Raw genomic sequence first — 26,636 nt, forward strand, 5'->3', positions numbered from 1 at the left:
AACCCCGAAGCAGAAGAAGACGAAGACGCTTTTACGGTCACGTGAGAAGACATTCAACAGTAGCGGAAGTATAGCGACAACAGGAGGCCGTAAAATTTAGAGACAAATATCTGCAAATCGTTCTTTTGGGGAGCTAGACAAGGCGCTTGAGGTCGCGCTGCTGGTCGCCGGTTTCCCCACGAAGAGCCAAAATGACGGCGTCGGTGTTTTTCGGCTGTACCTTCATCGCCTTCGGGCCGGCCATCGCTCTGTTCCTGTTTACCATCGCCCGGGAGCCGCTGAGGGTCATTTTCCTCATAGCAGGGTAAGAGTTTTAATTTATATTCGTCAAAACGAGACGAGAGTAAATCTATCCTTAACATAGCAGTGTGGTCGCGACACGACTCTCGTGTTTTATTCGGATAAAACTCGGTAATTAGCACAACTAGCTTAATGCTAGCTAACGGATCTCATGGTTAGCTCACTATCTTTGTTCCATTTTCGGGTATCCTGTTGTTGTACTAAATTTCTTTTGTTAGTGCTTAAAATAAGTTCAGCAAATCTAAAGTGTTCAGGCTGTCACATATAAAAAACTCGGCCGTTCACTCGGGTGTCCAAACATTTCATTGCAACACGTTCAGGATTCCCATCGTTGGTCTGCCAATGTTAGGTCTCTTTAGACTTTTTTACTCTGTGCAGATGGAAACAGCAGCACATTAACAGAGAGACTTGAAGCAGGGTATGATAGTCAGAGCAATAATAGTGCAGAAAAACTATTTAAAGTAAGGCTGTAAGTCAAATGTTAAGCATGTCAGTCCAGAATAAAAAGTCAAAGCTGCTGTTAACTGAAATGTCATTCCCTCTTGTTTATTGTTTTACATGTCTCAGCTCATGGTTCATCTTTAAAATGACTGATCAATGTTGACTACATGTGATACTCCATTGTAAGGTGGACTGGAAAAATCTGATAATTACAATATTTTTTGTTGTTGTTTGATAAATCAGTTCACTAACTAATTTGTTTTGTGCTTAATGAATTAAACTTGTTTAAAAGACTGTGTAGTACTCATACGTCAAACACCCTTAAACTGTGTCAGCACTAATAGTCTTTTGTCTGTTTGTCTGTGCAGATGTGGTGAAAGTGCAATTATCAGGTTTCTGGCTGCAGGTTTGATATTTGCAGGCACCAACAATTCCTGTAATTCAACAGGATAAATAAAGATTGTTGTAAATATGTTGGGAAACTTTCAGTCTGTACTTGGCATGGTCAATATATCGGATATACCCAATGTATTGAGGCTTGTTTTTCATGGGATGTAGAGATTATATCACAAACGTTGTGTAGAAATTGGCACATAATTATTATCATAACTAAATGTGTTTTTTTTTTTCTTTCTCATCAGAGCGTTTTTCTGGCTGGTGTCTCTGCTGCTGTCGTCTCTGGTGTGGTTCATCTCGGTTCAGATCAGTAATAAGGAGAGTGCGGTGCAGCAGAAGGGTCTGCTCATCTTCGGTGTGGTGCTGTCTGTCCTACTTCAGGAAACCTTCCGCTTCGCTTACTACAAGCTGCTGAAGTAAGTTGCTGCCGCAGTGTTTGCAGCTGCCACACTCTACTGTAACACTGACAGGATCTCTCTCATTATACTTATCCTGAAACTTCCATTCGGTCCTGCAACATTTACTGTTGTGATGTTTGTTAATAGATCGTTGTCACATGTATTTGTGTTGTGTGTGTTTCTCACAGAAATGTTGGTAAAGTGGCAAAATTATTGTTAGAAAACTAAACAGTTTGCTGCCCAGTAAGCTCAGACGTCATGTCACTGGTTACTAAATAATTGTTAAATTATGTGTTATTTTGTTAATAAAACGTCAGGAAGTAACATCTTCAGACAGAATTTTCCACTAGTGCAAACAATATCCAGCAGAATGAAACACTGACTAAAGCAGTTTCATGTTAAAAATCAGTGTTTCTCAGGTGCTCCTCAGGGTGCACAAGATGCGAGGAGAAGCTGCAGGGCTGTTAGCTGAGCTGCTGCTAATGTAGTTTCTAAATGCTCTTTAGTTTAGGATTTGTTCAGTGTTCATCATTCAGGACAAACATTAAATCTGTACATTTGATTAGCTGATAAACAAACACGGAGCCCACGTCCATCTGCTCTGCAGATCAGACTGACTCTCCACAGTAAATACAGTTATCATGCAGATTTGTTAATACTTTGCATTGAAGCATCGCTACACAGTAATTAGTTCCTGTGTCACTGTCTGTCTTTCACCTAATTTTTTAGTTTTTAGTGGTAACGAAAGAAGTGAAAGCTCATATGCAAAATGTTACAACTCCTCAGTTTGAAACTTTCCAAAAAAAAAAAAAGTAAACAGTAAGGCCTCTCACATCTTTCACAGAGTTAAAAAAACAAACTTCTGCACTCTCCATCCTCTTCATCTTCATCACACCCTGATTAGTGGCTCTCTAGCATGTTTACCTTCTCTGGTGTCATGTATGTCCCAGTTTCCAATCTTTCGTCCTTTTCTTTTAATGGCTCATTGTTGCAGCTCAGATCATCTTACAGTCACTGACATACATATTTACTATTCATGTTCTTGTTTACAGCGTTACAGTGAAACTAGGAGCTAAGACGCTGATGTATGTGTTTTCCCACAGGAAAGCGAATGAAGGACTCCTCGCTCTCAGTCAGGAGGAAACCATGCCCATCTCCATACGGCAGCTGGCCTACGGTACAGTCAGTCTGCATTATTCACTTTAAGTCTTCAGTCTGTGCTGTTTACATGCAGCCTTGTGAAAAGTATTAATTCAGCATAACAGCTGCTGAACTGGACAATTACTTTTGTATTCACACATGATGAAGTTAGAAGAAATTAAGTGGTGCAGCTGCATTTTGGATTCACAGTAAAACATTTAACACACAGAGACTGATCAGTACCTGCTTCACCTGCTGTCGTTGTTTTATCTCAGTGTCTGGCCTTGGCTTTGGCTTCATGAGTGGAGCGTTCTCTGTGGTGAACATCCTGGCTGACTCTGTGGGACCTGGGACTGTCGGGATCCACGGAGACTCACAGCACTACTTCCTGTCCTCGGGTACTGATTCCCCCGTGTGCTACGTATAATCTCCACAGATTAAAATTAAGACAGTTTGGTTGGAGTTTGTAACGCTTTTCCTGTTTCAGCCTTCATGACCATGGCCATCATCCTCCTTCACATGTTCTGGGGCGTCGTCTTCTTCGACGCCTGTGAGAAGCAGCGCTGGTGGGCGGTGGCTGCTGTCATCATCAGTCACCTTGTGGTGTCCTGTCTGGTGAGTGCTGCTGATGGTGATGGTTGGATGGGCACTTAAGTCCACATAAAGAAAAACGACAGGCTGCGTACAAATATATATATTACTTCTTTTGTTGATTTCTGTTCCTCGTCTTCTCCCTGTAGACCTTTCAGAACCCAGAGTATGTCACCAGCCTCGTTCCCACCTACGTCATCTTGTTCCTGATGGGCATCTGGGCGTTTTACACGGCGGGCGGCTCGTTTAGGAACCTCAAGCTCTGCCTGACCTGCAAAGACAAGGACTTCCTGCTCGCCAACCACCGACCCAGATAACGCAGCACGCCCTGTGCAGCATACAGGACTCTATCCAAACATCCCTGAGTTCACACACACACCCACACACACACACAAACAAACACACAGTGAGCAGTGAGAATGAGCAGTTTTAACTCTGTGTTAATCTGCTGGTTCACCCAGGAGATATTTAATCATCTTAAGACTAAAAAGTCAGATGCTCAGTTTGTTTGTAGGGATATAATTTACTTCTAATGACGTGGTTTTATTCAAAAATACAAAATACAGTGTCCCCTGTTCGTTGCCTGATGCTCTACAAGAAACAACAGATGAGCAAACCTACAGAAGATATTTTAAGCTGGGGTCTCAAAGTGTCCACACTCTTTCCATTCTTCACACATTTTAATGTTTTCAACCATTCAAATGTGTCAAATCTCTCTGAGGGTGGGTTCATCATTCATGAGCAACACTCTTTGTGTATATATATATTAATGCATTTTTTGAATTCCCTGATGTGTAGATAGTGAAAGGTTTTAACCTTTTTCCCCAAGTTGTGACACACCATCTTTAGTCTGTGTAAGAAGTTGCCTTTGACTCTAAATGAACGCGGTGCTGGAGCTGAGAGGGGACATAACTGGTATTTAATTTATTTAAACCCAGTTATCATGAGATCAAGACTCAATTATTTTTTAGGATGTAAATGATCCCTTGTGGTAAATCATTTTACTTCCAAACAGTTTTTTCATTCCACACTTGATTATATTGATTATATCGATCAAGAATTTAATTTTCACCTTTTAAAAAGTGCCGATACAGAAACTGTCCATTCTGATTTAGTCAGGTAATATTGTTATCTTGATCTAAGCAGACGCTTGCTATCTTTAAAGCAACGTCATGTAACTTTTACTCAGCAACAGCGACCCCTGCAGCCACGAATGATAATTAATTCTGTTTTGCTCTGAGTCTGAGCTGTTCAGTGGTTTCCACGGCTGAACAATGTATATTACCCCTGATCCCCGGCTTCTGGGGCAGAAAGTGCTGTCGCTGTAACAAAGTTTATGATTCTTTTTTCGTCGCTGTATATCAGGGATGAACACTGGTTTTTAATGACTTCTTAGTCTTTTTAACTGATCTGCAGTTCAGCATTACTCCTGAACCTGCTGTGGCCTGATTCCAGCAGTTTAATCCACTGACTATCGCTCAGTTAGAGGGAGATCATACCTGCTCACTAAAGCTACATGGAGCAACAGCAGGTGTTCAGGGCGTGAGTGTGAGTGACAGAGGCTCCATTCTCCCCATTACAAGTCAGTATAACTGTTAAGGCAAAATGGTTGCATAATGTTGCTTTTACATATCTGAGTTAAATAAAAACTCTCCGCTTCCTTACAGCTTAACGTACGGTTTCTATATTTTTTTTTTCTCATGCTCCTGCGTGCACACAAACACAACAGTGTAAATTCATAAATACAAACATAATCAGGCTAAGTGTTTGCCCCGTGATCTTTGAATATTTTGAATTTCTTTGTTGTCTTTTTAAAAAATAAAGCAACTGTTGTAGCTGTTTGTGGGCGAGCGCAGGAGTTACATTACATTACAGTGTTCAATATGTTAGAATTTCTGCACAATGAATGTTTTCCTTTGCACCTGATTTTTGTTCTGCTGTTGATCTCCATGTACAGTTTGTATAGATTTTGGTCTGCGGTTTTTCAGCGAGGATGGGATGGACGTTAGCAACAAGTTAAAGATGTAAATTGTGACCTTTTGTGTTCAGTGTTTCTTTTTGTGACTTGGGCTGACACTTAACTCCAAACAGGTAACCTTTCACTCAGCTGTTCACTTTATTAAGTTCACCAGCCTCAAACTTAAGGAATCTAATACAATAAATCCTCCTTAATGATGGCTATAATGTTCAGTTTGTGTTTTAAACAGTTTTGGAAGTGTTTATTCAACTGTTTGATAATTTTGGAGGATTTGGGTTGTGATGCTGTTTAATTGTACAGCTTTACACAGAGAGGTGTTATAGGATGGGCAAAATAATTGAAACACCTGTTATTATAATGCAATACTTTGGTGATCTCTTAACTTTTCATCCCATCAGTGGGTCAGGATTTTAATGTGTGCTTTAGTTTGTGACTAAATACTTTCAAAACTAATGACATCCCCATCAGCCTCAGCTGTAATTTGTGTTTATTGCTAATAAGCAAATATTCGCATGCAACACTAAGATGGAGAATGTGGTAAACTACACCCTGTAAACATCTGTATGTCGTAACACCAGACTTATGTATTATCTTTTAAAGGATTGTTTCACAGTTTTTCAAATCTGTCTTACAACAACAGTCAGATGCCCATTTGAACATATGAAACAAGGTTTTCTTGCTGTAATCATTGTTTCTGTTTATGCTGGCCACGAAGTGACAAAATCCACAATCCTCGTCTCGTTCAAAAATGTATTCTCGAGTTGATCTGAAGCTTTTTGCTTTGGAAAAACCTGTTTAAATTCTCATATGTAGGACAGGTTATTGTTTTAAGACAGATTTGTCAGTTGGTTCTGCTACAACATCAAACAATCAGTCATTTCATGGGACCTTTAATGAGCAGTCTGCAGGGCACAAAGCAGGCGCCAGGTTTCCAGTAAAGTGCATGTGTGTGTCTATGTGTGTATGGCAAGTCTTGTATGCTTTAGAAAGATGCTTTCACGTCCGTGCAGACAAGGAGTTGGAGGAGTGGTGGCCGTATGTGAAATTAAGACGCTGAAAAGAAATCAGAAATCACTTTCACTGCTCCCCCGCTCCCCCTCCTCTTACCCCACTCACCTCCCCTGGTCCTGTTTCCATTTATGAAAGCAGACACCTCCTGGCCGGGCAACACAAAGCCCGTTGGGGTCTCTGAGGGCTTCAGTCAGTCAAAGGCCTTTTTACCCAGACGACAGACAGACAGACAGACGCAGGAAGCGTTTCCTCTGCTGAAAACCACACTTTCACATGCAAATACAAGTCTGTGCAGCAGCCGGTGACACCAAGGTCACCTCAGCAATATATTACAGGTTCTGCCCCCGAGTTTTGTGTTTCCTGTCTCGTATCAGAGGGTCAGGTGTTTCAGGTTCAGGTCAGGTCGTCATTAACAGCAACCAGAGGAGAGACCAAGTAACAAGACAGGAAACCAGAGTAAGGGTTTCACTTTGGGACAATATTGATAAGAGAGCTGAGACCGAGATCTTACTAATGGCCTCCAGAAATTACAGTGTTCATTATGTCAATAATGCATGTTTCGTATGTAAAGAACAACATACAAACTGATGTCAAAAATATTATAATCACAGAGATGTGCCCAGAGGACACTCTGTTTGTCTGACAGGTTGTCTGCATTTCTTGTTTGTAAAGTGCATTTTGACCTGCAGGTGGTGCTAGAGAAAAAGTCAGGTGAGAAACCTACTTTCTGTTTTTAATTTAGCTCATTTTCTACCCTTCATGTACTTTTTTTAAATTGATTACATCAATTTATTTCTAATATGATGCAATCTGTGCCATACTTCAGTGTAAAAAAACAGAATTTTTACATTAACTGACTAATTGAGTGATGAAGGACCTTTATTGCGTTTCAGTCCTGGAACATCCACCACATCTGAATCTGATGCTCTGCTAATGAACCAGAGGAGATGATTCATCTGGTGAAAAAAGTGATGTGGGGAAAAAAGGTAAGTTGCTACAGCTCGGTCAGGAAAACTGTGAAAACTCATTTCCAGTTGTGTGGGAATTACTCATATCCTTTACCTAATTACAAGTAGAGATACAAGAATATAAAAATATTCCGACACAAGTAAAAGTTTTGCATTTAAAATCTTGCTAAAGTAAAAGTACAGCTGACTGTACTTAAAGAAATGGAAGTACTGTAGATTTTTTTTTTTTATTTGCAGTGAAAACAGGTTGAGAAATTATGACTGCACTGATGGATCCTCTCTCATGTGTTCAGAAAATTAAAAATCTTAATTTAAAAAGTTAACTACAGCAGCTTAATAATGGATTTTCCTCTGAAGTAGAAAAGTACTCAAATGCATTTACTCAACTCAACCATAGTATTTAACCTTTTCTTTTACAGTATTTGCCTACATTTCATCTTGTGTGGTATTTTTTATTCCCTCCATGATGTTGTGATGCACCACTGAATGTCGACCACAAGTGGGCGCTATTCTCATGGCTCCTGTCAGGTTTAACTGCTTTGAACACTGCTCTCTTTCTCCATGGGTTTTAATAAACGTTTGAAAGGTTGGATTCATTCAGTAATTTTTTAAAATATTGTATTGTTTCTTGTATTTTGTTAGTTATATTTAATTAAACGTAAAACGAATCAAACTTCACCTGCACATAGAAGTGGTTTTAGTTTAGCAGGTCAGATCACCGGTATGCCCTCCACAGCAGCGCACCTGAACCCCGCCCACCCGCGCATATTTTATGTTAATGAGCAGGTGCTGCGGTTCTTGAGGCGCGCGGTGGGCCGCTCGGGGATGAGCCGGATGGAGCAGCGCAGGGAGCAGCGGGAGTCCAGCCGGAGGGTTTTCACCAGGTGATGCTGTCCAAACCCGACGGATCCGCGAAACACGAATGGATCCCTATTTAAGACGGAGCTGGAAAAGGCTTTTTCACTTATTACCTTTATATTTTATCCTAATTTATCAAGGTGAGTCACCTCCGACACGCGACTCTGACGAAGCAGTTGGTACCGCAAGAAAATGAATCGTGATTTCTCAGTGAAAGTGAAGAATGCAAGAATATTTTCCTTTATTTATTGTAATTGTTATAACAAGTGGTTACAAAGTTGTAAATGTGCTTTATGTGGCAGTTGAGCGGCTTTTCTGCTGTTTAAATTTTTCTAACCTGTCTTACTCTCGGTTTGTTTTTCAATGAGTTCCTTTTGACTTTCTCAACTTTTTACATTTTATTTAAGCTATTTATTTATTTTCTTTGATTTCAGCGCATCTTTCCTGGGGAGTTGAGAGAGTGAACGTTACTAACTGGGATGAATTTAATAAGTGAGTTAATTTTTCATATTTAGCAATGCTTTGTTTTTATTACTTTATCATAATTTTAAATGTTTTTAGTTTTTCTGTTATTTGCATTATTTATTTTGAAAATATATATACAGCGCTGTGCAAACGTTTTAGACGGTAAAAGTGAGGATGCTTTCAAAAATAATGCCATAAGTAGTTTTGATTTAACTTCACATAAAGTGCAAATAACATTAATATTTTCTGTAAACACACGTATGCTTTAAAACAGCACCAGTTCTCCTCCATACAACCTACCTGCACACAGTTTTGTGCAGGTAGGTTGTTCCACTCATCTTGGAGAACCTGCCACAGTTCCCCTGTCTCTTCATGTGATCACAGACTGACTCCATGATATTGAGATCAGGGCTCTGTCAGGGTCAGACCATCTGTTGCAAGACTCCTTGTTCTTCTCTTTGAAGATAGTTCTTAATGACTCTGGCTGTGTGTTTGGACTGAATTTTTGGACCAATCAGACACCACTCTGACGTATAAGTGACTAAAACTTCTGCACAGTTTTGTACAGTACATCAATTTGCTGGTAATAAGTGTTTTAATCCTACAGGTTATCATTTATAGTCATTAAAAATTTTGAAAAAGCATATCATTGTTGTAACAAGGGCTGAAATGACTGGTCATTTGTAATTTTCTAAGCAATATTGACTAAAATTCACTGGTTATTGCTTCACAAATGGGAATTGTTTTTGTTTTTTTAGCCATCTGTGAGAAAGTCAAAGTATATATTTGCCATTTTTGGACTGTTGGTCGCACAAAATGAGCAACTTAGGGGAAATATGAGGGGCATTGGCTACTATTTTCTGACATTTTAGATTAAAATGTCAGTTGCAGCCCTGGTTGTAACCTTGATTTAGTTTGCTTTTAGTTGATAGTAGTATTTAGAAATGCGGACAGTGTTTTATTGGTAGTTTGTTATTGTTTTTTTTTTTTTTTTGGGTTGCTCGGTGGTTTGGTTGGTTCCTGGTTGGTGGTGGGTTCGTTGTGTCTAGGCAGTGCGGGGGAGCTGTAGCGGGGGAACAAACCTCTCCTTGTTCTCTGTGTCCCAGCAGCAGGAGCAGCGGGATAAAAGCAGCAGAAATGGGACACCGCTTCCCAGGGAGGGCAGGTAGGCAGCCGCATTGATCACTGATGCTGATGGAGCTGCTTCAGGCGGCAAACACGCAGCCAGAGATCACCAAAAAATCTGCTATGCTCACACCAAAACACAGACCCATAGACAACCATCACCAGAGGAGTTTGTATTCCAGTAATTTATACACAGCGTTCCAGTATTAATTTCTAATATTTTGCTCATAGATGTAGATTCACAGACACATTTACAGTGTATGGAAATAAATATAGTAAACCATAAACAATTTAAGTAAATACAAGGATGTAAATGCGTGTGTGTGTGTATATATATAAAATACGGCATGGTGTAGTTACAGATGCAGATATATCAGTTAAAAGTTTTATTAAATTACTGCAACTTGATTTTAATTAGGTTCAAATTTAGTTTCAAAAATGTCTCTCATACCTACAGTATTTTTATTTTTATTGTAAAGCATATTTATCAAGTGTCTTTGAAATACATGTAATTCTAAACAACAACAAAAAAAAAACACATAAAGACACATAGACACATAAAGATATACGATCTGAAAATGTATATTGTTCCCTACTGATTTGCACTGCAGCGTGTATTAAAATAAAATTTGTTCTCGATGACATTTGTTCCTCGGAAATAGACATGAGAGGGAGTCCCAGCAGGGATATACTGTAGCCGCTCTGTTGTCTCATGCTTCCTCTATCAGAGCCTTTATCAGCCTGAATGTGGTCCCTCCTTTTGTCTCGCCTCTCTTTGGCTCAGAGAGGCGTGAGAATCCGGTCCAAACTATAGGGGATAGTAAACGAACAAAGCAATTAGTAGCTTAGGTCACAGGTCACAGGTATAGAGAGAAGATTTATCTCATGTCAGATCTCTGAGCTCACGATGGCTTACTTATGATTCAATCAATGCATCTGGGTCAAAACTCTGTTTTATTTGTGTTTGACTTGCTCAGTTTTGATATCTCTGCTGATACCTGATCAGTAATTAATAATTCACAGTCGCCGGCCCTCTACACTTAACCTTTGCCATCTGCTTTGTCCCTACTCTTTGAGATGAATGCCTCAGGACTGAGAGCCAGGGAGGCTCAAAGTGTAGAAACAACATTAGACTTTTTGAACGCCAGTGCTAATGCTGATATTTTTAAACCAAAGCTGCTGTCGCTGTGTATTTTCAGTTAAATATCTGACAATTTTTGTGCCAAAATTCCAGATATTTTCCCTAGTATTTTGTTCTGAGACAGCCTCAAAACCTTTAAATTCCTGCAGCTCTGCATGAAAAAACAAGAGATTAATTCACATTTTAGTTCAGAAAAATATCTTCTCACTGCATATCTCATACAAAATGGGAAAACACATGGGAGGTGGGGGTTGGGTGGGGTTATCAACCTGGATGGGAAAGCTGTGTTGGAAGTCACAGAAGAGTCATTAATGAAGGCTGGATGACAGGTCTTTTCTCTCTGGCCTCTTCTTTTCCCAGCGCTGCCTCTGTTCCATCCTTGCCATTCAGGACTCTCATTTGGCAACAACCTTGTGTAATTCTGGGAGGAATTTGTGCCCCAACAAAACACAGAATTGTAAAAAGTTTTGGGTGTCCTACATTTTAATCAAATCTTTATTAATCTGTCACCTGAGAGCTGAGCTTGTTTTTCAGATTTGCTTGATTTTATATTAAACTCATGGGATTAATTAAAAGAATCAGAGTGCGTTACATGGACTTAATTTTGTTTTGTTGAAATTAGCTCCTTGCTCTCTTTGCCAAACAGTCGAGGCCTAATATGAAAATGATCAGATTTAATATATTTGGTTGGAAGAAGCCTTGAGACATTGCTATGTAGGATCAGATTATGGCTGTATGACTGACTGGTTGCAACTGTTGCATGAAATACCTGATGATACAGTTTCTCTCCTTGAAGGACCTCCAGACAGCAGCTGCTGCACTAGAAAACAACACATCTTCTACCAGTCATTCACTGGTCAGCCGGACTGCCATGTCCAACCTGACATCCAACCTGATGTCCAACCTGACGTCCTCCAGCCCAGAGAGGACGCCGACCCTCAGCTCTGAGCAATCATCTGCAACCACAGCTCCATCTAGTCAAACACCATCAACAACAGTATCATCTAGCCAATCACCGGTCAGCACAACACAAACCAGCCAATCACAAACCACTGCAGCATCAGCTAAGCAATCACCAGGCAGCACAACACCAGCCAGTCAATCATTAGCTAGCACAACACCATCTAGTCAAACACCGCCAACAACAGTATCATCTAGCCAATCACTGGTCAGCACAACACAAACCAGCCAATTATCAACTACCACAACACCATCCAGCCAATCACCAACAAACATATTATCAGCCAGCAAATCACCAACAATCATAGCATCAATCAGCCAAACACCAGGCAGCACAATACCATCCATTGAATCTTCAACAAAGATAGGACTCCCTAGCCAATCACCAACTACTACAGTATCAACCAGCCAATCACCAAGCAGAACAACAACACCTAGCCAATCACTAATGAACACAGCACCATCCAGCCAATCACCAACCACCATAGTACCAGGCAGCAAAACATCATCCATTAAATCTCCAACAAAGATAGGACATCCTAGCCACTCACCAGCCAGCATAGTACCAGCCAGCCAATCACCAAGAAAAAAAACAATACCCAGCCAATCATCATCGAGCACACCATCAGCCAGGAAATCATTAGGCAGCACAACAACATCCAGTCAAGCACCAACCAGTGCAACACCAGCCAGTCAGTCATCAACCAGAACTCCAAAATCTAGCCAATCACCAACCACTACAGCATCAACTAGCCAATCACCAACAACCATAGCACCAGCCAGTCAGTCACCAACCAGAACCACAAAGTCCAGCCAATCACCAACTACTATAGTACCAACCAGCCAATCACCAGTAACCACAGCATCAGCCAGCCAATCACCAACAACCATAGCACCAGCCAGTCAGTCACCAACCAGCACTATAAAATCCAACCAATCACCAACCACTGCAGTACCAACCAGCTTTTCTTCAACAACTTCAGCACTAGCCAGAAAATCACCAACAACCACAGAAGTGGCCAGTCAGTCACCAGTTAGCAAGGCACCACACAAGACCTTATCTAACCATCGAGCAGGCAGCACTACAAAACCTAGCCAAACACCACTGAGCCAATCAACAACTGTCTCAAAAACATCAAACCAATCATCACTCACCTCAACACCTCCAAATCAATCACCAACCACTTTAATACCAGCTAATCAATCCCTAACCAGCTCAGAACCATCAAACCAATCATTATCTGGTTCAGCGTCATCACTCACCGGAGCCATTTCACCAGACGAGCGTCCAGTGAATATTTCACAGCTCACCAGGCAGGTGAAGGAAGCCATGAGGTCGTCGTTTCGTGGGACTCCAGGTGGGTTTTGAAAGGTTGATATGGATGTTGTGGGTATTTGGTTTAACACCACAAGTCACAGTCAGGTTTTTTTGTTTAAATCATTGTCCACTTGGTACAGTGAGTACAAGGCTGGATTACCAGGCAGGCAAAGCGGGCAACTGCTCAATAGGGACCCAAGAGCAAACTTTTGGTGTCCAAGGAGGTTAACCTGACCTATATAATCTGCAGGTAGAAAGTATTGGTGTTAATTGCTTTCTGCAGAAGTGCTGCTTTTGAAACTATCTTTGTGGAATACAAAAGAATGGAAATTTCAAATCCTACTCATAGTAGCATCAAAATAAAAGTTTAAGTCTAAAGAAACATTTTGCTCCATCACATTTGTACTGGGCATTAGATGAACAGATCCATACCATTCCCATGTCTGTGGAGTCAAAACAAGTTAAAACTTGTCATTTGTGTAAAAGCTCAGCTAGTAGGTCCATAGCTCTACAGTTAAAACATAGACACAAGAATAGCATTGATCTGCCAGTCATTCCTTTGAGGTTATGGAAAAGTTGTGGTTTTTGCTTTCTAGTTATAGAAGTCCAAATAAAGTCTACCCCGTTTCCATTTTCGAAGCACCATAAAGTTGTATAATGTGTCTTTAAACTGAGCAGCAGTTGAGCCCTTTGTTGTACTTCCTCCTTACAGAGTGAACAGAGGGAAAATAGCTTTTATCTGATTCAATGATCTGCCCCCATCCCCATTCCCATCCCTCCACCCTCCACGAACGTCTTTATCGTACCTGTGCTTGTGTGGGACGTGGCTGACTGGGCAGACAAGCTGTAAGCCCACTTAGCAGATGGTGTTATTGCGGGATGAGGAGCCATCGTCTGGTGTTTGGTGGTGCATTCAGTGACTGGAACATTTGTTGGGGCCACACAGTGCTGACAGGTGGGGGCGGGGCAAACAGATGGCAACTCTTGCTTACCTGCTTACCTGCTGATCCTCAAAGTCAGTCGTCCGTTTCAGTGGTTCGTAGCATCCCAGGGCAAAAAAAAAAAAAAAGTCGTTGGACTAGAAGAAACCAGCCAGTGGCTACTCCAGAGCGGTGGTTAGTTGATTAATCAATTAGTCAGAGGACGTAACAATTCCCCCTACCATCGTCTTGGCAGGGCGGCCCACTCCGCCAACTGGATGCCCCCGCCATCCCAAGAAAAGCAAAGAAAAAAAATGCACAAATTAAAAAATCATTTACATTCACGGTCTTTCCTCGCTTCCTGTTTCACGTGCGTCTCCGCTTACGCGTCCGCACACAGGAGCGGAGAAGCCGCAGAGGAGACAGCTCGCCGTCAAGTGTAAGAAAATCTCCGACCAGCGTTGTAATTCTCTTTAAATCATAGATGGACAGACGTCGACCCGAGACGTGTGAAAGAAGCTACATGCATTAGGTTAGTTGGTGATAGTTGGTCTAAATTGTCCGAAGGAATGAATGTGAGCGTGAATGGTTGTTTGCCAGTATGTGTTGTCCCTGCGATGGACTGTACTCTGCTTCTCGCCCAATCTGTGGTTAGAACTGTTGTCTTAGGGCAAGAGGGTTCTGTTAGACTGGGGCTTTTTTTGTTTGTTCTCCCTGTGCCTGTGTGGATTCTCTTTGGAAACTCCAGCTTCCTCTACCAGTCCAAACATGCCGGTTAGGATAACTAGTGACCCTATGTTGCCTGTAGGTGTGAATATGAGTGTGAATGATTGTTTGTCTATATCCTGCGATGGACTGGTGATTTGCCCAGGATGTATCCTGCCTCTGGCTCCACAACACAGAAACCTTAAGGATAGGTTGTATAGATAATGGATGGATGGATGGATAAATTGTCTGACTCATTTTTTTGAAGCAAAAATGCCAAAAAATCACTGGTACCAGCTTATCAGTTGTCAGTTTAGTCAGTTTCTTGGTTTTCTACTGTAAACATAACGTTGTTGGACTATTGGTCGGACCAAAAAAAAAGAAAAAGAAAAAAAAAAGCAGTTTGAATATGTTAAGATGTTGTTTTCTTTTATACAGTGAACAATTGATTTTTAAAGAAAATAATTGTAGATGTGCCAATGCACTGTAGAATAATGCAACTACCCCAGGTTCTCAAGTCTCAAATTGTGAACAAATGAGCTATCAGTCAAATTATGTAGACCCTCCTGGATTAAACCTGTTGATATATGGAGACAATTTTGAGGCAGTTGACACAGATTTTATGGGACATTAACAAAACATACAGTATTTCTGCTCTATAAATTTAGCAACGAATGATTACAAACTGTCAAGGTGTCACTGTCTTGACTTTTCTCAGGTTTCCAGTCTGATGAGCAGAATTGAGATCATATGTTTGTCTTCTCTTAGCAGAGCAATGTGTATTCCCCTGCCTGAATGGAGGACAGTGCGTTCAGTCAGAGTCATGTGACTGCAGCTTGTATCAGGCCACCGGACACAGATGTCAGACAGGTAAACCACACACCTGTTGTTCTTCTTTTTAGAATCCATTTCAGTCAATTTGAAAGTTTTTAAATAGCAGGAACAATCATCACCAACCATTACATCATTGTTATCTTTTCTCTCCTCATGTGCCCTAGTTCCAAATCCCGGCTTCGAAAGGGAGATGACCTGCAGGTCGTGGGGTCAGTACAACTTTGAGACCTTTGATGGCCTTTACTACTACTTCCCTGGCCGATGCACATACACTCTGCTGAGGGACTGTGAGGAAACCACGCAGGCCAGCATCGTCGTCCAGGTTAGTTCAGACTCACCTGCACCGGAACGAAATAAAACCTTCAGACTAGGAGCTGCCCAGAAGGTTTCGGTTCGACACCTGTTCCCAGTCGATGTGGAAGTTTGGACTCCCGCTCCATAGCACACTCTCCTTTCTGAATTCAGTTTCAGCCTGAGGAAAAGATTTGCTCTGAAGATTAGTGAAAGCTATCTGGTTATTAGAGTCAATTACCATTAAATACTGCAATTACCCACTATGCCTTGAAAGCATCTGCAACAGACTGGGACTTTGTTCCCCTGAAAAGGCAGCAGATACTGTAGCTGTGTATGGGAAAACCAGACCAAAAAGGGAACATGAAAAGATCCATATTAATAATAATTATTGATACCAGTATTAGTAATAAGGAGCATTTCATGAACAAAAAGAAAATATAAAACTGCAATGTTGCAAATCTGACAACCATAACATGTTGGAAGGAAGTGAGATAACATTTTCTTTTGTTGTAGAAAAACCCACACTTCTCAGGAATGCCTTAAAATGGTAAACTGAGGTTAGTGTGTTTCTTTCATGGTCAAGTTTCAGAGTTTAAACCACTCTGTTAGGGTGATCTGGGACTAAAATAGTTGTCTCTGCTGTCTTTTTTGTGCAAGTTATTTCTTTTCTCTTTTTTTTCTTGGTTTGTGCAGTAGCTGATGCAGTTTTTGCTGCTCTACAGTACCTCATGTCCACAGAAAGATATTACAGACAACAGCAAGATCAAAAATAAAACTATAAATTAAAACTACAATAAAACTCTCTCTCTCAAATGTAACTTTCTTAAGAACTGAAGAGAATTCAGCTAGATGACTTTCAGAAAAAAAGGAGAGGGACAACAAGAACTTCTAAAGAGTTTTCATTATTACATTTTCATAATGTCAAAATGTTTGTGGCCATCTGTCACTACCTTCTGATTGCCATACTCTGTCAGTCCTAAGCACATTTGTTCCTGCTGAGGACAGAAATATTGAAAACTTGTTCACATATATCTAGTTTATTTTTTTTATTAAAAAATAAAGGTAAATGATATCCTAAAACACCTGGGCAATGTAGTTTCTAGCAAAATTACTATGACAGGAGTAAATAGTGATTTTGTTTGGGACTATTTTTGGTGTAGGATGGTGTATGTGGGACTACAATACTTCATTGCTGGTTTTAGGCTTTTCATGGGATTTGTTGACAATTAGAAATATCTAGAATAATGGTAGCATTAGTCTTTAAAAAGACAGGGTTAGGGTTTATTTTACAGGTTTTACAGACTGCATATCTTTGTGCCATTCTGCCATTTTAAGAATCACTCTCTTGTCCCACAGAGGGCACCACAACAGTTTTCAACACTGTTTATTTTGCTTCCTAATGAATGGACACATGCCACTTTGCTGTTTGCAGGTCCACAATGATCCAGGCTGTGGCTCCGCCCCCTACACCTGCCAACGATCAGTCAGCCTCTTCCTACCATGGGAGGGTGAGATCCGGCTGCATGCCACCAATGTGACCTTCAAAGGTCAAAGGTCAGCAGTGTTAACACAGTACGTAACAAAACATCTTTGTATATATCGATCAGTGTGAGGTGGATTCACCGTCTCTGTCTTTAGTTTGCAGCTGCCTCATCACATCCACGACCTGCAGCTGGAGCAGATCTCGCAATACGTTCTGGTGATGCAACAGCACGGCTTCACGCTAGCCTGGGAGGGACGCAGCGGATCCATTTACATCAAACTCAGCCCGGAGTACGTGGGCAGGACCTGCGGCCTGTGCGGTAACTTCAATGCTGACGTCCAGGACGACCTGAAGACGAGCTACGGTAGGATCACTCTTTCTGTGATGTGTAATCCAGTGATAAAACAATGATTTTTCCTCTAGATGTCAGCATGTAGTTAGAACCTGCTTCATGTTGAAATATAGTCACTTAAAGAGTCTCAGCAAGTCACTTAACCAAGTTATCATGCGTAACATCTGACCACGGGGCGTGAGAGCAGCTCAGCTTGTTTTACGGACTCCTGTCACCTGTATCAACCTGCTGGATCAGATTATAATCAGTCAGCACTTAACTGCATACAAATCCTGGTGTACACGCATCAAGGCAAAATGTAATCTGATCAATCCAACCATGTGAGGATGTGTTCAGTGACACATTTTACCTCATTAACAAAAAAAAAATGTAAACGCACAACGTATAGTCCAAGTGCAGAAGGGAGGGTGCAATGACAGAATTAAATGTAAGTATTTAGATTAAGCAAGAACCAAAGCAGATAGTTTTTAAACCTTTTTAATGGTTGCTGGTCAGCATCCCGCTCATCCCATTTTTTCACCCATTTTTTCACACATGCATGCAACACACCAGTACTGAGTTTTCAGAAGTATTACATAGTATAATTTTAACAAAAATAGATACCACTAATAATTTGTAATGGATGATCTAACTGAAGCAAGAATTTATAAGCACATTTTCACAGTGTACTGAAATGAACTGAAACCTGTGGCTGCCTGGATGGAGGTCAAACTAAAAACATATGGTAAAGGCCCTGAAAAACACTTTGACTCCCTCTCCTAGGTGTGCTGACTCATGAAATCGAAATGTTTGGGAACAGTTGGGTGGAGACAGAGCCACACCAGGCCCGATGTCCCATGGTGCCCTCTGGCTTCTTTTCACCCTGTGCTGCAGTCGATGCTCATGTCCTGATGGTAATATGTTCTCTAACACGGACAATAAACACATAACACAGAAATTTGTCTCAGTAAATAGTCAGGTCAGTGACACAGCAGGTTAATGAAGTGAACTGCTAATTGACAGTGACATTACAGAGTAATAGTAGGATCCTCAATGTAACACTAAGACTTAAATAAATGTACATTTTTAAACAAATGTATAATTTCATTTTGTTTCATTTTCCATTCAGTTTCACTTGTGTTGTTTAATTAAAATCTTGAAACTTCAATGTAATGTCTCTTTGTTTTAACTTTTCAAGGAAAATATGTTTATTTATCACTTGATTTTTTTTTTTCAGTACAGGAAATTTAGTCAGAAGTGACCATGTCGAACGTTGAGTGAAAAACTGTCCATGTGTTTTGTGGCTGCAGAAAGTGGAGGAGGTGTGCGCAATGCTGCTGGATCCACCATTTCAGAGCTGCCACGACTTTGTCAGCCCACTGTCCTACATGGCTAGCTGCTCCAACGACCTCTGCTCGTAAGAACAGCAGATTCAGATCCACTTCACTGATCCCTGACATCAAGTGACAACAAATATGTGTTATTTTGTTAAATTACTTTCACTTTCTGCATTATTGCTGCTTTCCATTATGTTGTCAGTTGAGTGTTCTACTTTTCTGATGATTTATATGTGTTGAAGTTGAAAATGTTGAAAATTAATTTTAATCAGCTTAACAGATGCTATACTTATGTAAATATTCTTTACAAATTACTTTCATAACATTAATAACATCTTGCACTGAGTAGTTTGAAAGGATTTCAATTCAACAAGTAATGTCCTGAGTGCTGGCTCGCTCGTCTTGTACTCTGCTGACTGCGCTTAACACAACAGTGTTGAAATCTGTTGGGTGTTTTTCCACAGTTATGTCGGGTAACATGTTACTGGACATCACTCTTCTTTGAAAACATCTTTTCGTACCTATTTCAGATGAGTGTGTTTCTTGGATTTTTTTTGCCTTTCTGTCCATGTCTACAAAGAAGACTGTGAGCGCTTTTGTTACTCTCTGGTTTTAAATGATACCACTCAACGCTTTCTCAGTTGTGTCTTTTGGTGGCTCAGGTCCATGATCCTGAACGTGGCCTCCTCCTGTGAGTAACATTAGCCTTGGCAATGTGTTGCTACAACTCAGGCTGATTTGGACAGAGACGAGTTCTAAAGTCAGCACAGTTTACCGTGTTCAGAGGGAAATTTACCTTATAAGATGATTCACTTTGACTGAGAGTATTACTGATCCAGCTACCCGACAACAAACCTTTTCAATTATATAGTATAGTTTTCCATTTAAAGTGTAATTATTAAAAGATAATTCTTCAGTTTTCTCCCTGAGATGGAGATACAGCTGGTGGGTAGTAATTTGTTTGAGCTGCACAGTCTGATCAGTTCAGCGTACCTGGCTCTGTGGAAGCAGCTCTACTGGCTCCGCTCAAAGAATCCTTCTCTCTTTGTTACTCTGTTGAAGGTCGGGTCCCAACGGTGATGTGGTATGCCAGGTGTTCAGCGAGTATGCCCGGGCCTGTGCCCACGCTGACCACCCACTGCACGACTGGAGGCAGCACATTCCTCAGTGTGGTATGTTTTTCCAGGTGTTTTGAGCTGTGTACCACAGAGGGCCGAATAACTGCAAACACTAACACCAAACAAAAAAAGGAGATAGAGTATGACTTCCTTGTTGTATAATTATATGTGTTATAAAAGAATTATGTAAAAATTATGCAAATGCCATGCAATGCAGGCAGTGTGTCACGGGCAGCAATATGCAAATGATATTACGTAGATCATGTGCTTCTTGCCCCTCCCCTCAACCTCAAAACAGTCGCAGAAAGTTGAAACTGAAAACCAATGACGCTGTAAAAATTCAGACTTTGTAAAAAAACAAAACGTCACTGAAAGTAGATAGACATGATGAAAAAATCTGCAGGATGACATTGAAAAACACATCATGAATGCAAAAAAATATCCAAATAGAATGACAATGTAATGTATAGCTTTTTCCAATGCAAGTATTTCAATGCAAAATTTTATTTTTCTGTGTCAAAATTTTACTGTCACAACATCTCCTTCTTCAAGCTTGTACTACAACATTGTGGCAGAGGAGCAATACGGTGGACAGACCATTTTTGTCTATTTTGTATAAATTGTCAAAATATAATCATCTAAGTTCATTTCAGAACTGGATACAAATGTCTTTGTTTTCATCAATATTTGTCAACCCACTTAACATTAGCTTTAACACCCTTAGCTGTTAAGCTGTTAAAGGCTACCTAGAAGTAGAAATTAAAACTAATGAATTGTTTCACTACATTCAGTGGTTTCTGTAACCCACTAAAGCAATTTCTGTCAATCAAATGTTTGTATTTATGTATCTTACCTAAGGTCAGCTGCAGTAAGGGTCAACTAAAAGTTATTGGAACACAGGGCAAGTATAATGGGCAGCTTAATTTACATCATAACTAATACAAATCCTAACATTTCAGTCTATTTTATGTAATCACATCACTTTCTTTCAGTACCTGTAATGGTGCCTGTCTGACTTCAACCACTTCTGTATCAACCCGTCGCATTAGAAAGTTTAAAGTTTTTGACATCTGTGTTATGTTTCATTTTTGCGACCAGCGAAGCAGTGTCCTCTAGGTCTGCAGTACAGGGAATGTATCAGCTGTTGCCCAGAGTCCTGCAACCTGGAGCGAACATGCATCGACAGCAAGCTGGCCTGCTTGGATGGATGCTACTGTCCAGATGGTGAGTTCCTGTTCAGAATAATATCTATTGTAGTTCCCTTTGAAAAGCTTTATTGCAAACACACCTTTTTTACTGTTTCTGTCTTGTCTTCTGACTTTAAAATAAGCCACTCATTTAACCACTTTTCCTTTCTATTAGTTAATTGATCATCCTTTTTCTTTTGCATCCTTCAGAGGTCTTTATCTAATCTTTTACTAACTAAATGGAAATGAGAGAATAATCCTGCATCTTCCATTGTCTGCAATAATCTTCTGCCTGTCTCCGTAACCGTCTTCACACTCCTCAGGTCTGATCTACGAGGATGGTAGCTGTGTGATGCCCTCCGACTGTCCCTGTGAGTACCATGGCATGTTTTACCCCTCTGGACAAATGCTGCAGGAGGAATGCAACAACTGGTGAGCCACTTTTAACCTCTCTCACCTCTCGTACCATTATAACAAGACTCTGGATGAAGAAACCAATTTATGCTCAGATACTGTTCCCATTAAAAAAAGTTTAACAGCGATGAGTACCAGCTTTTCATAAATCAAATCTTGTTTTCCATGGAAACCTCATCTCACTGGCTGCCTTTGGACAATTAAATGAATCCTGGATGCTTGAGAGACCGCATGAGACCATGTTGCGTTACATGTCATCATCATGTATAAAAAACAGCATATTGTCCTGCAGATTCCATGCAGTCCTTTTAATCTTCTCAGATCTGACCACCTGGGCTCGGTGTGTCCAGTTTCTGTCAGTGATCCTGCTGATTAGCTCAGCCTTTCATGTTCCCAGAGCCACCTGTGGACGTCTCTGCTTTCTGTTTCAGCACATGCGTGGGTGGAGTGTGGAACTGCACCGACTACAGCTGCCCAGGTTTGTGCCTTCTCTCTGTGGGTGGTTAATTTTTTTTCCAGAAAATAATACTGGAGGTCACTTTGGTGTGAGCTGATTATTTTATGACAACCCAAATATTTTAAAAAATCCAATGCTTCAGTTAGTACACTTACATGTAGTATGTTGTGTAGACAGTATACTCACTGGTGTAGTGTGTGAATTTCAACATTGTAATGTTTTCTCAAACACCACTGTTTTGCACATACTAGAAATGACAATCGCAACATGTAGCTGTGATTGTAGCCCACCGAAATATTTCTTGTGTGTGCCCGCTGTTTCATGCAAACCACGTATCCTCCTTCCTTGGTCGCATTTTCACAATTTTTAAAATACTTTAGTGGTCCCTCCCCTTGTGCTACACAGCCAAGATGGCAACTGTTGAGTGTGAGAAGTGATTTGACGATTTTGAGAGCACCATCTGCTCAATGGTTTCCTGAAGCTTTGGTGTTCTACACATGTTAACATCTCTACTTGGGATGCAAGAAAGGAGGACAGTTAATAACTAAAGCTAGTAACACTGGATAAATTTTCCTTATAATTAAGGGCAAATGGAAGAGATGGTTTCCCTACTCTGGGTGCCTGGAGGAAAAAAAGCTTCCTCAATAAGGTGCAAGGATGCTTCTGAGAGATGAAAAGGCAACAAAGAAGGAAGCATCAAAGAAGGCTGAAACTAAATAAGGAGCCTTCCTAGTTTTATAGTAGGAGAGAAAAGGAAACCTCCTTGTGATCAGAAGAGCTTTCATTAATAAAGTTGACATTCAAATTTATAACTAATGATGGAATTAGTGCTCTCAAGCAAAGCGTACATACAGTGGCTACCAAACTATGGTTTTAAGTTGTAAATGTTCTCAGATGAATGAAGGAAACTGTCTGATTCTCTCTTTAGGGGAGTGTTCGGTGACTGGCGATATGTATTTTCAGTCTTTCGACGGGCGGATCTACACCTTTCCTGCAACGTGTCAGTACGTCCTTGCCAAGAGTCGCAACTCAGGGAGGTTCACAGTCACCATCCAGAACACCCCCTGTGGAGCTGTGAGTTACCTTTAATCTGCATTATTTTTTATCTTATTAAAAAAGGCCTTTTTTCCTTTTTCTGCTTGTGAACAAACGTTTCTGCACTTTGTAAAACTCCTGCACAATTCTTCCACTTTAGCCTCTGCAGTTTAACTGTTCAGCTGGCTCAGCTTACAGCTTTATGCAATTTGTCTGTCATGTAGATCATATCATTACTTAAGTGCTCAATAATCCCTGCTGAGTCCAGGGCATTTTGTCGAAGAGCTGCGCTACGACATAGACAAATGAATACCTCAAGTAAACGTCTCAATCAAGCTCAGGCTGATAGTCAACATGAAAAGCGACAAAAGAATTAGAGCTTCTTTTCTTCTCCCATCTCTCCAAGCCTCCAATTTCCCAGCAGTCTTTGAGCTGCTCAGCAAACGGGTGGTGGGGTGGGGGGTGGAGAGGAGGAGGCGAGATATAAGATGTCCCACTCATCAGAGCAGAGGCCTGAGACCTCTAACAGCCAACTGAACAGGATTACCTTATCTGGCCCTGACTGACAGAGCTGTGGACGGCTTTGTAGTGAAGAGGGAGGTGAAGAGAGGCACTGGAGGGGTGGGGGACTTGGACAGAGAGGAGGTTATGCGAAAACAGGAGATGAATGATGGGAAGAGCAGAGGGAGGAGGGGAGTGGGTGAGGTGGGTGCTAAAACCTTTCGGCTATGGGGCTCTGCCACTTATGAAAGAGACGATTCATAGAGGCAGATCACTTACTGTCACTGACACAGCGGAGTAACTAATCGTACTTTTACCAGACTGATGCATATGGCAATGGTCTTGCAATAACCCTAACCCTAATCGAATCCATGCGAACACACACTCCTGGTGGATAACAATTCAATATGTGCATATTTCTACTGTTTAAGTAACTTACCAAGTAATGAAGCCATATCTCATGGTTTCTGTGTCCGATAAGCCTTCAAACTCCTGGATCTGTTACTAAAACTGTCCCTCCTGTGGATGCTGTAAAAGGTTTTGCATGGTTATATGTGTTTTCTAACCAAAGAGTTCTTGGGACTTTCAGAGAAGGACTAGTCACTGGGGAGGTCTGCCAAAAACCACATACCCTCAAAGGCTTTTTTTCTGTTTGCATTCACATCGCCAAAAGGAATGCTGAAGTGATGGAAGCCAAGCAGTGGTCGATATAGCAACGTCATGATTTTGATGAGTTTAAATCGTGTTTTACTCCCTGGTCGCATATACACTCAATACAGGCTAGACTTCATTTGTCTGTGTTGTGTTCTGGTTTTGAAGTCTTACGAGCTGTTGTTTAAATGGCTAACATTTTACACAGGTGTTTCATAATGGCAGTTGGCTCACGATTGGCCAATCAGTGTACACTTAGATCACTCAAAGTTTCTCTTGTGCTGGGAGAGTACCTCCTCTGACGTAAGTCCCTCGAAACACTAAAATCGTTCCCAATTCTTGCAGTGTGGACACAATAAAAAGAGTGTGGTGGGGGATCCTCCAACTGTTCTTATAACTATGAAAAGTTCCTCTGGTCTGAAAATACCTGTTACTTCTGCCTCTGCTAGTTATATAAGAAACTGAAAAAGGGCTGATTATCTTCTTAAGTTCACTGAGGACATTCATGCTCCCCAGAAGATGAATCATTTTCTTCTAGATTACTCTGTGGTTTATCCTCAATGCAAAGTTTACATTTTCTGGCCTGACTACTGGTAATACTGTAAAATTTGCTCTTGTTCTTAATTCCTGATCATTGTATTGAAGGATGTTATATTTAAGTATTTGAGCATTTTTTTCTACCACTGCAGACTAGCAGTCTGGCAAATACATTAAAGCACTGTCCTGTCCATTATGCAGCGTTTGGAAGTCAAACTGTTTTTCTTTCCTATCTCTTTTTATTATTTCTCTCCATTCTTTCCATTATTTTGCTCTCATTGTGTGTCCCGTTGTGTGTGTGAATTGCTGCTGTTTGGGAAAATGCCAGCACAGTTTTATCAAGCCATCTTGTCTCAATTGCAGAATTTGGATGGGGCCTGCATCCAATCAGTTAACCTGGTCATTGACGAGGATCCAAGAACGGAGATAACACTGAGTCACGTTGGAGAGGTCTTCATGGCCGGACAGTACCGCATCTCTCTGCCCTATTCTGACGGTAATATCTTAGTCTTTTATCACCTTCCAACATTGTTCACGTCCAGTGCATGACTTCTTTCAGCAGTCTGCACATCATGGCAGACATGGATTAAGTGACAGCTGTGCTACTGAACAGAAATTTTCCCAATACTTAACTGCATTGTGTCGCACAAAATGCTTTCCCTTTGAGCATTACTCTCTTTTCACATCAGTGTTTTTATGACTGCACAGGCTTTTGTCTGTTTTGTGCTGAATTGTGTGAGAATGATCAGATACTTTGGTCCCTTAACAAATAAAAACAACACTAACACAACAATTTATGCTTTGTTACAGGTTCTGACACAGTACTTTGCGTTCTTGACTCCATTTTCATTAATGAATCAGTCAATCAATTAATCAGTCTTTGTTTATATAGAAATTTTAATGCACATCTGCGAAAATGCTTACAATAAATTCCAGAAACAAGAAATCTCAAAGTACAAACCTGAACAAAAAACATAAACAAAACAGTAATTTGTGATTATTTGGGATTTTTTTCCTTTTTAAACAATTTTCTGATATTTTATGAACTAAACAGTTAATTAATTGAACACATATGAAAATAATCATTAGTTGCAGCGCTACCCTAAACACAATAAAAGCATCTTGTAACTTGACTCCAGGTTTGAAAGCTGCATCACTGATGGGTGTGTCACACAGGTACATCTACATCAGATCAGAGGATGAGAAGTTAAGCCACTGGAGGTCAGCAAAAACAAGATTTTCAGGAAGTGTTAAATATCTCTTTAAAGGTTCCTGTGTGTAGTTGTGGGCCAGTATTTTCCATAGTGGGGAGTTAGTCGGTTACTTAAAGACACGAAATGTAAGGGTATCATCAATTTCACGATATCACATGATAAGTGTTCTGTCTGGACGGCAAAACTGATAGTTTTGTTACTGCCGTGTGTTGGAGGGGAGCAGAGGGAAATGAGAACTACAGAGACCAGTGTTTTATGCGTGGCCATCATCCTTCCCTCCCTCTTCAAATCTATGGATCTAGTACAGCAAAGCTGGTGGAGGCCGGTGTTGGAGGTGAGGGGGAACAGAGCAGGGCAGAGAGAGATGCTGTGGATGTGGACGCTCCAGTGTCTTTTAGATCTGATGTAAGGAAGCATTTTGGTTTCCCAGTGTCATGAAATGAGAGAGGAAAAGGACAATGTGCAGACACTGCCAGACTGCGGTTACCTACACGTCGGGAAATACGACTGACTTTAAAATGAATGCCT

General features: G+C 40.8%; 2 protein-coding genes across 2 annotated transcripts in view; both read left to right on the forward strand.

Moving 5' to 3' along the window:
• Positions 1-11: 11 nt before the first annotated feature.
• On the forward strand, positions 12-5,443 carry aph1b (APH1B gamma secretase subunit). Its single transcript, XM_018683284.2, has 6 exons — positions 12-304; positions 1,383-1,553; positions 2,639-2,712; positions 2,951-3,073; positions 3,163-3,290; positions 3,416-5,443. Exons 1-6 carry the CDS (start codon positions 192-194, stop codon positions 3,581-3,583), a joined length of 777 nt encoding a protein of 258 aa, XP_018538800.1. The 5' UTR covers positions 12-191; the 3' UTR covers positions 3,584-5,443.
• A 2,547-nt stretch (positions 5,444-7,990) lies between these two features.
• The window catches only part of otog (otogelin), a 61,989-nt gene continuing 43,343 nt past the window's right edge, over positions 7,991-26,636 (forward strand). Inside the window, 16 exon segments of the mRNA XM_051078275.1 lie at positions 7,991-8,221; positions 8,516-8,573; positions 8,821-8,866; positions 11,609-13,130; positions 15,484-15,585; positions 15,714-15,871; positions 17,276-17,397; positions 17,482-17,690; positions 18,441-18,571; positions 18,968-19,074; positions 20,057-20,166; positions 21,211-21,336; positions 21,623-21,731; positions 22,145-22,191; positions 23,099-23,244; positions 25,258-25,390. Of these exon segments, the coding sequence (XP_050934232.1) occupies positions 8,146-8,221; positions 8,516-8,573; positions 8,821-8,866; positions 11,609-13,130; positions 15,484-15,585; positions 15,714-15,871; positions 17,276-17,397; positions 17,482-17,690; positions 18,441-18,571; positions 18,968-19,074; positions 20,057-20,166; positions 21,211-21,336; positions 21,623-21,731; positions 22,145-22,191; positions 23,099-23,244; positions 25,258-25,390 (3,202 nt within the window). The 5' untranslated portion in view covers positions 7,991-8,145.

This window comes from Lates calcarifer, linkage group LG2 (genome assembly GCF_001640805.2).
Source record: "Lates calcarifer isolate ASB-BC8 linkage group LG2, TLL_Latcal_v3, whole genome shotgun sequence".
Lineage (NCBI taxonomy): Eukaryota > Metazoa > Chordata > Actinopteri > Centropomidae > Lates > Lates calcarifer.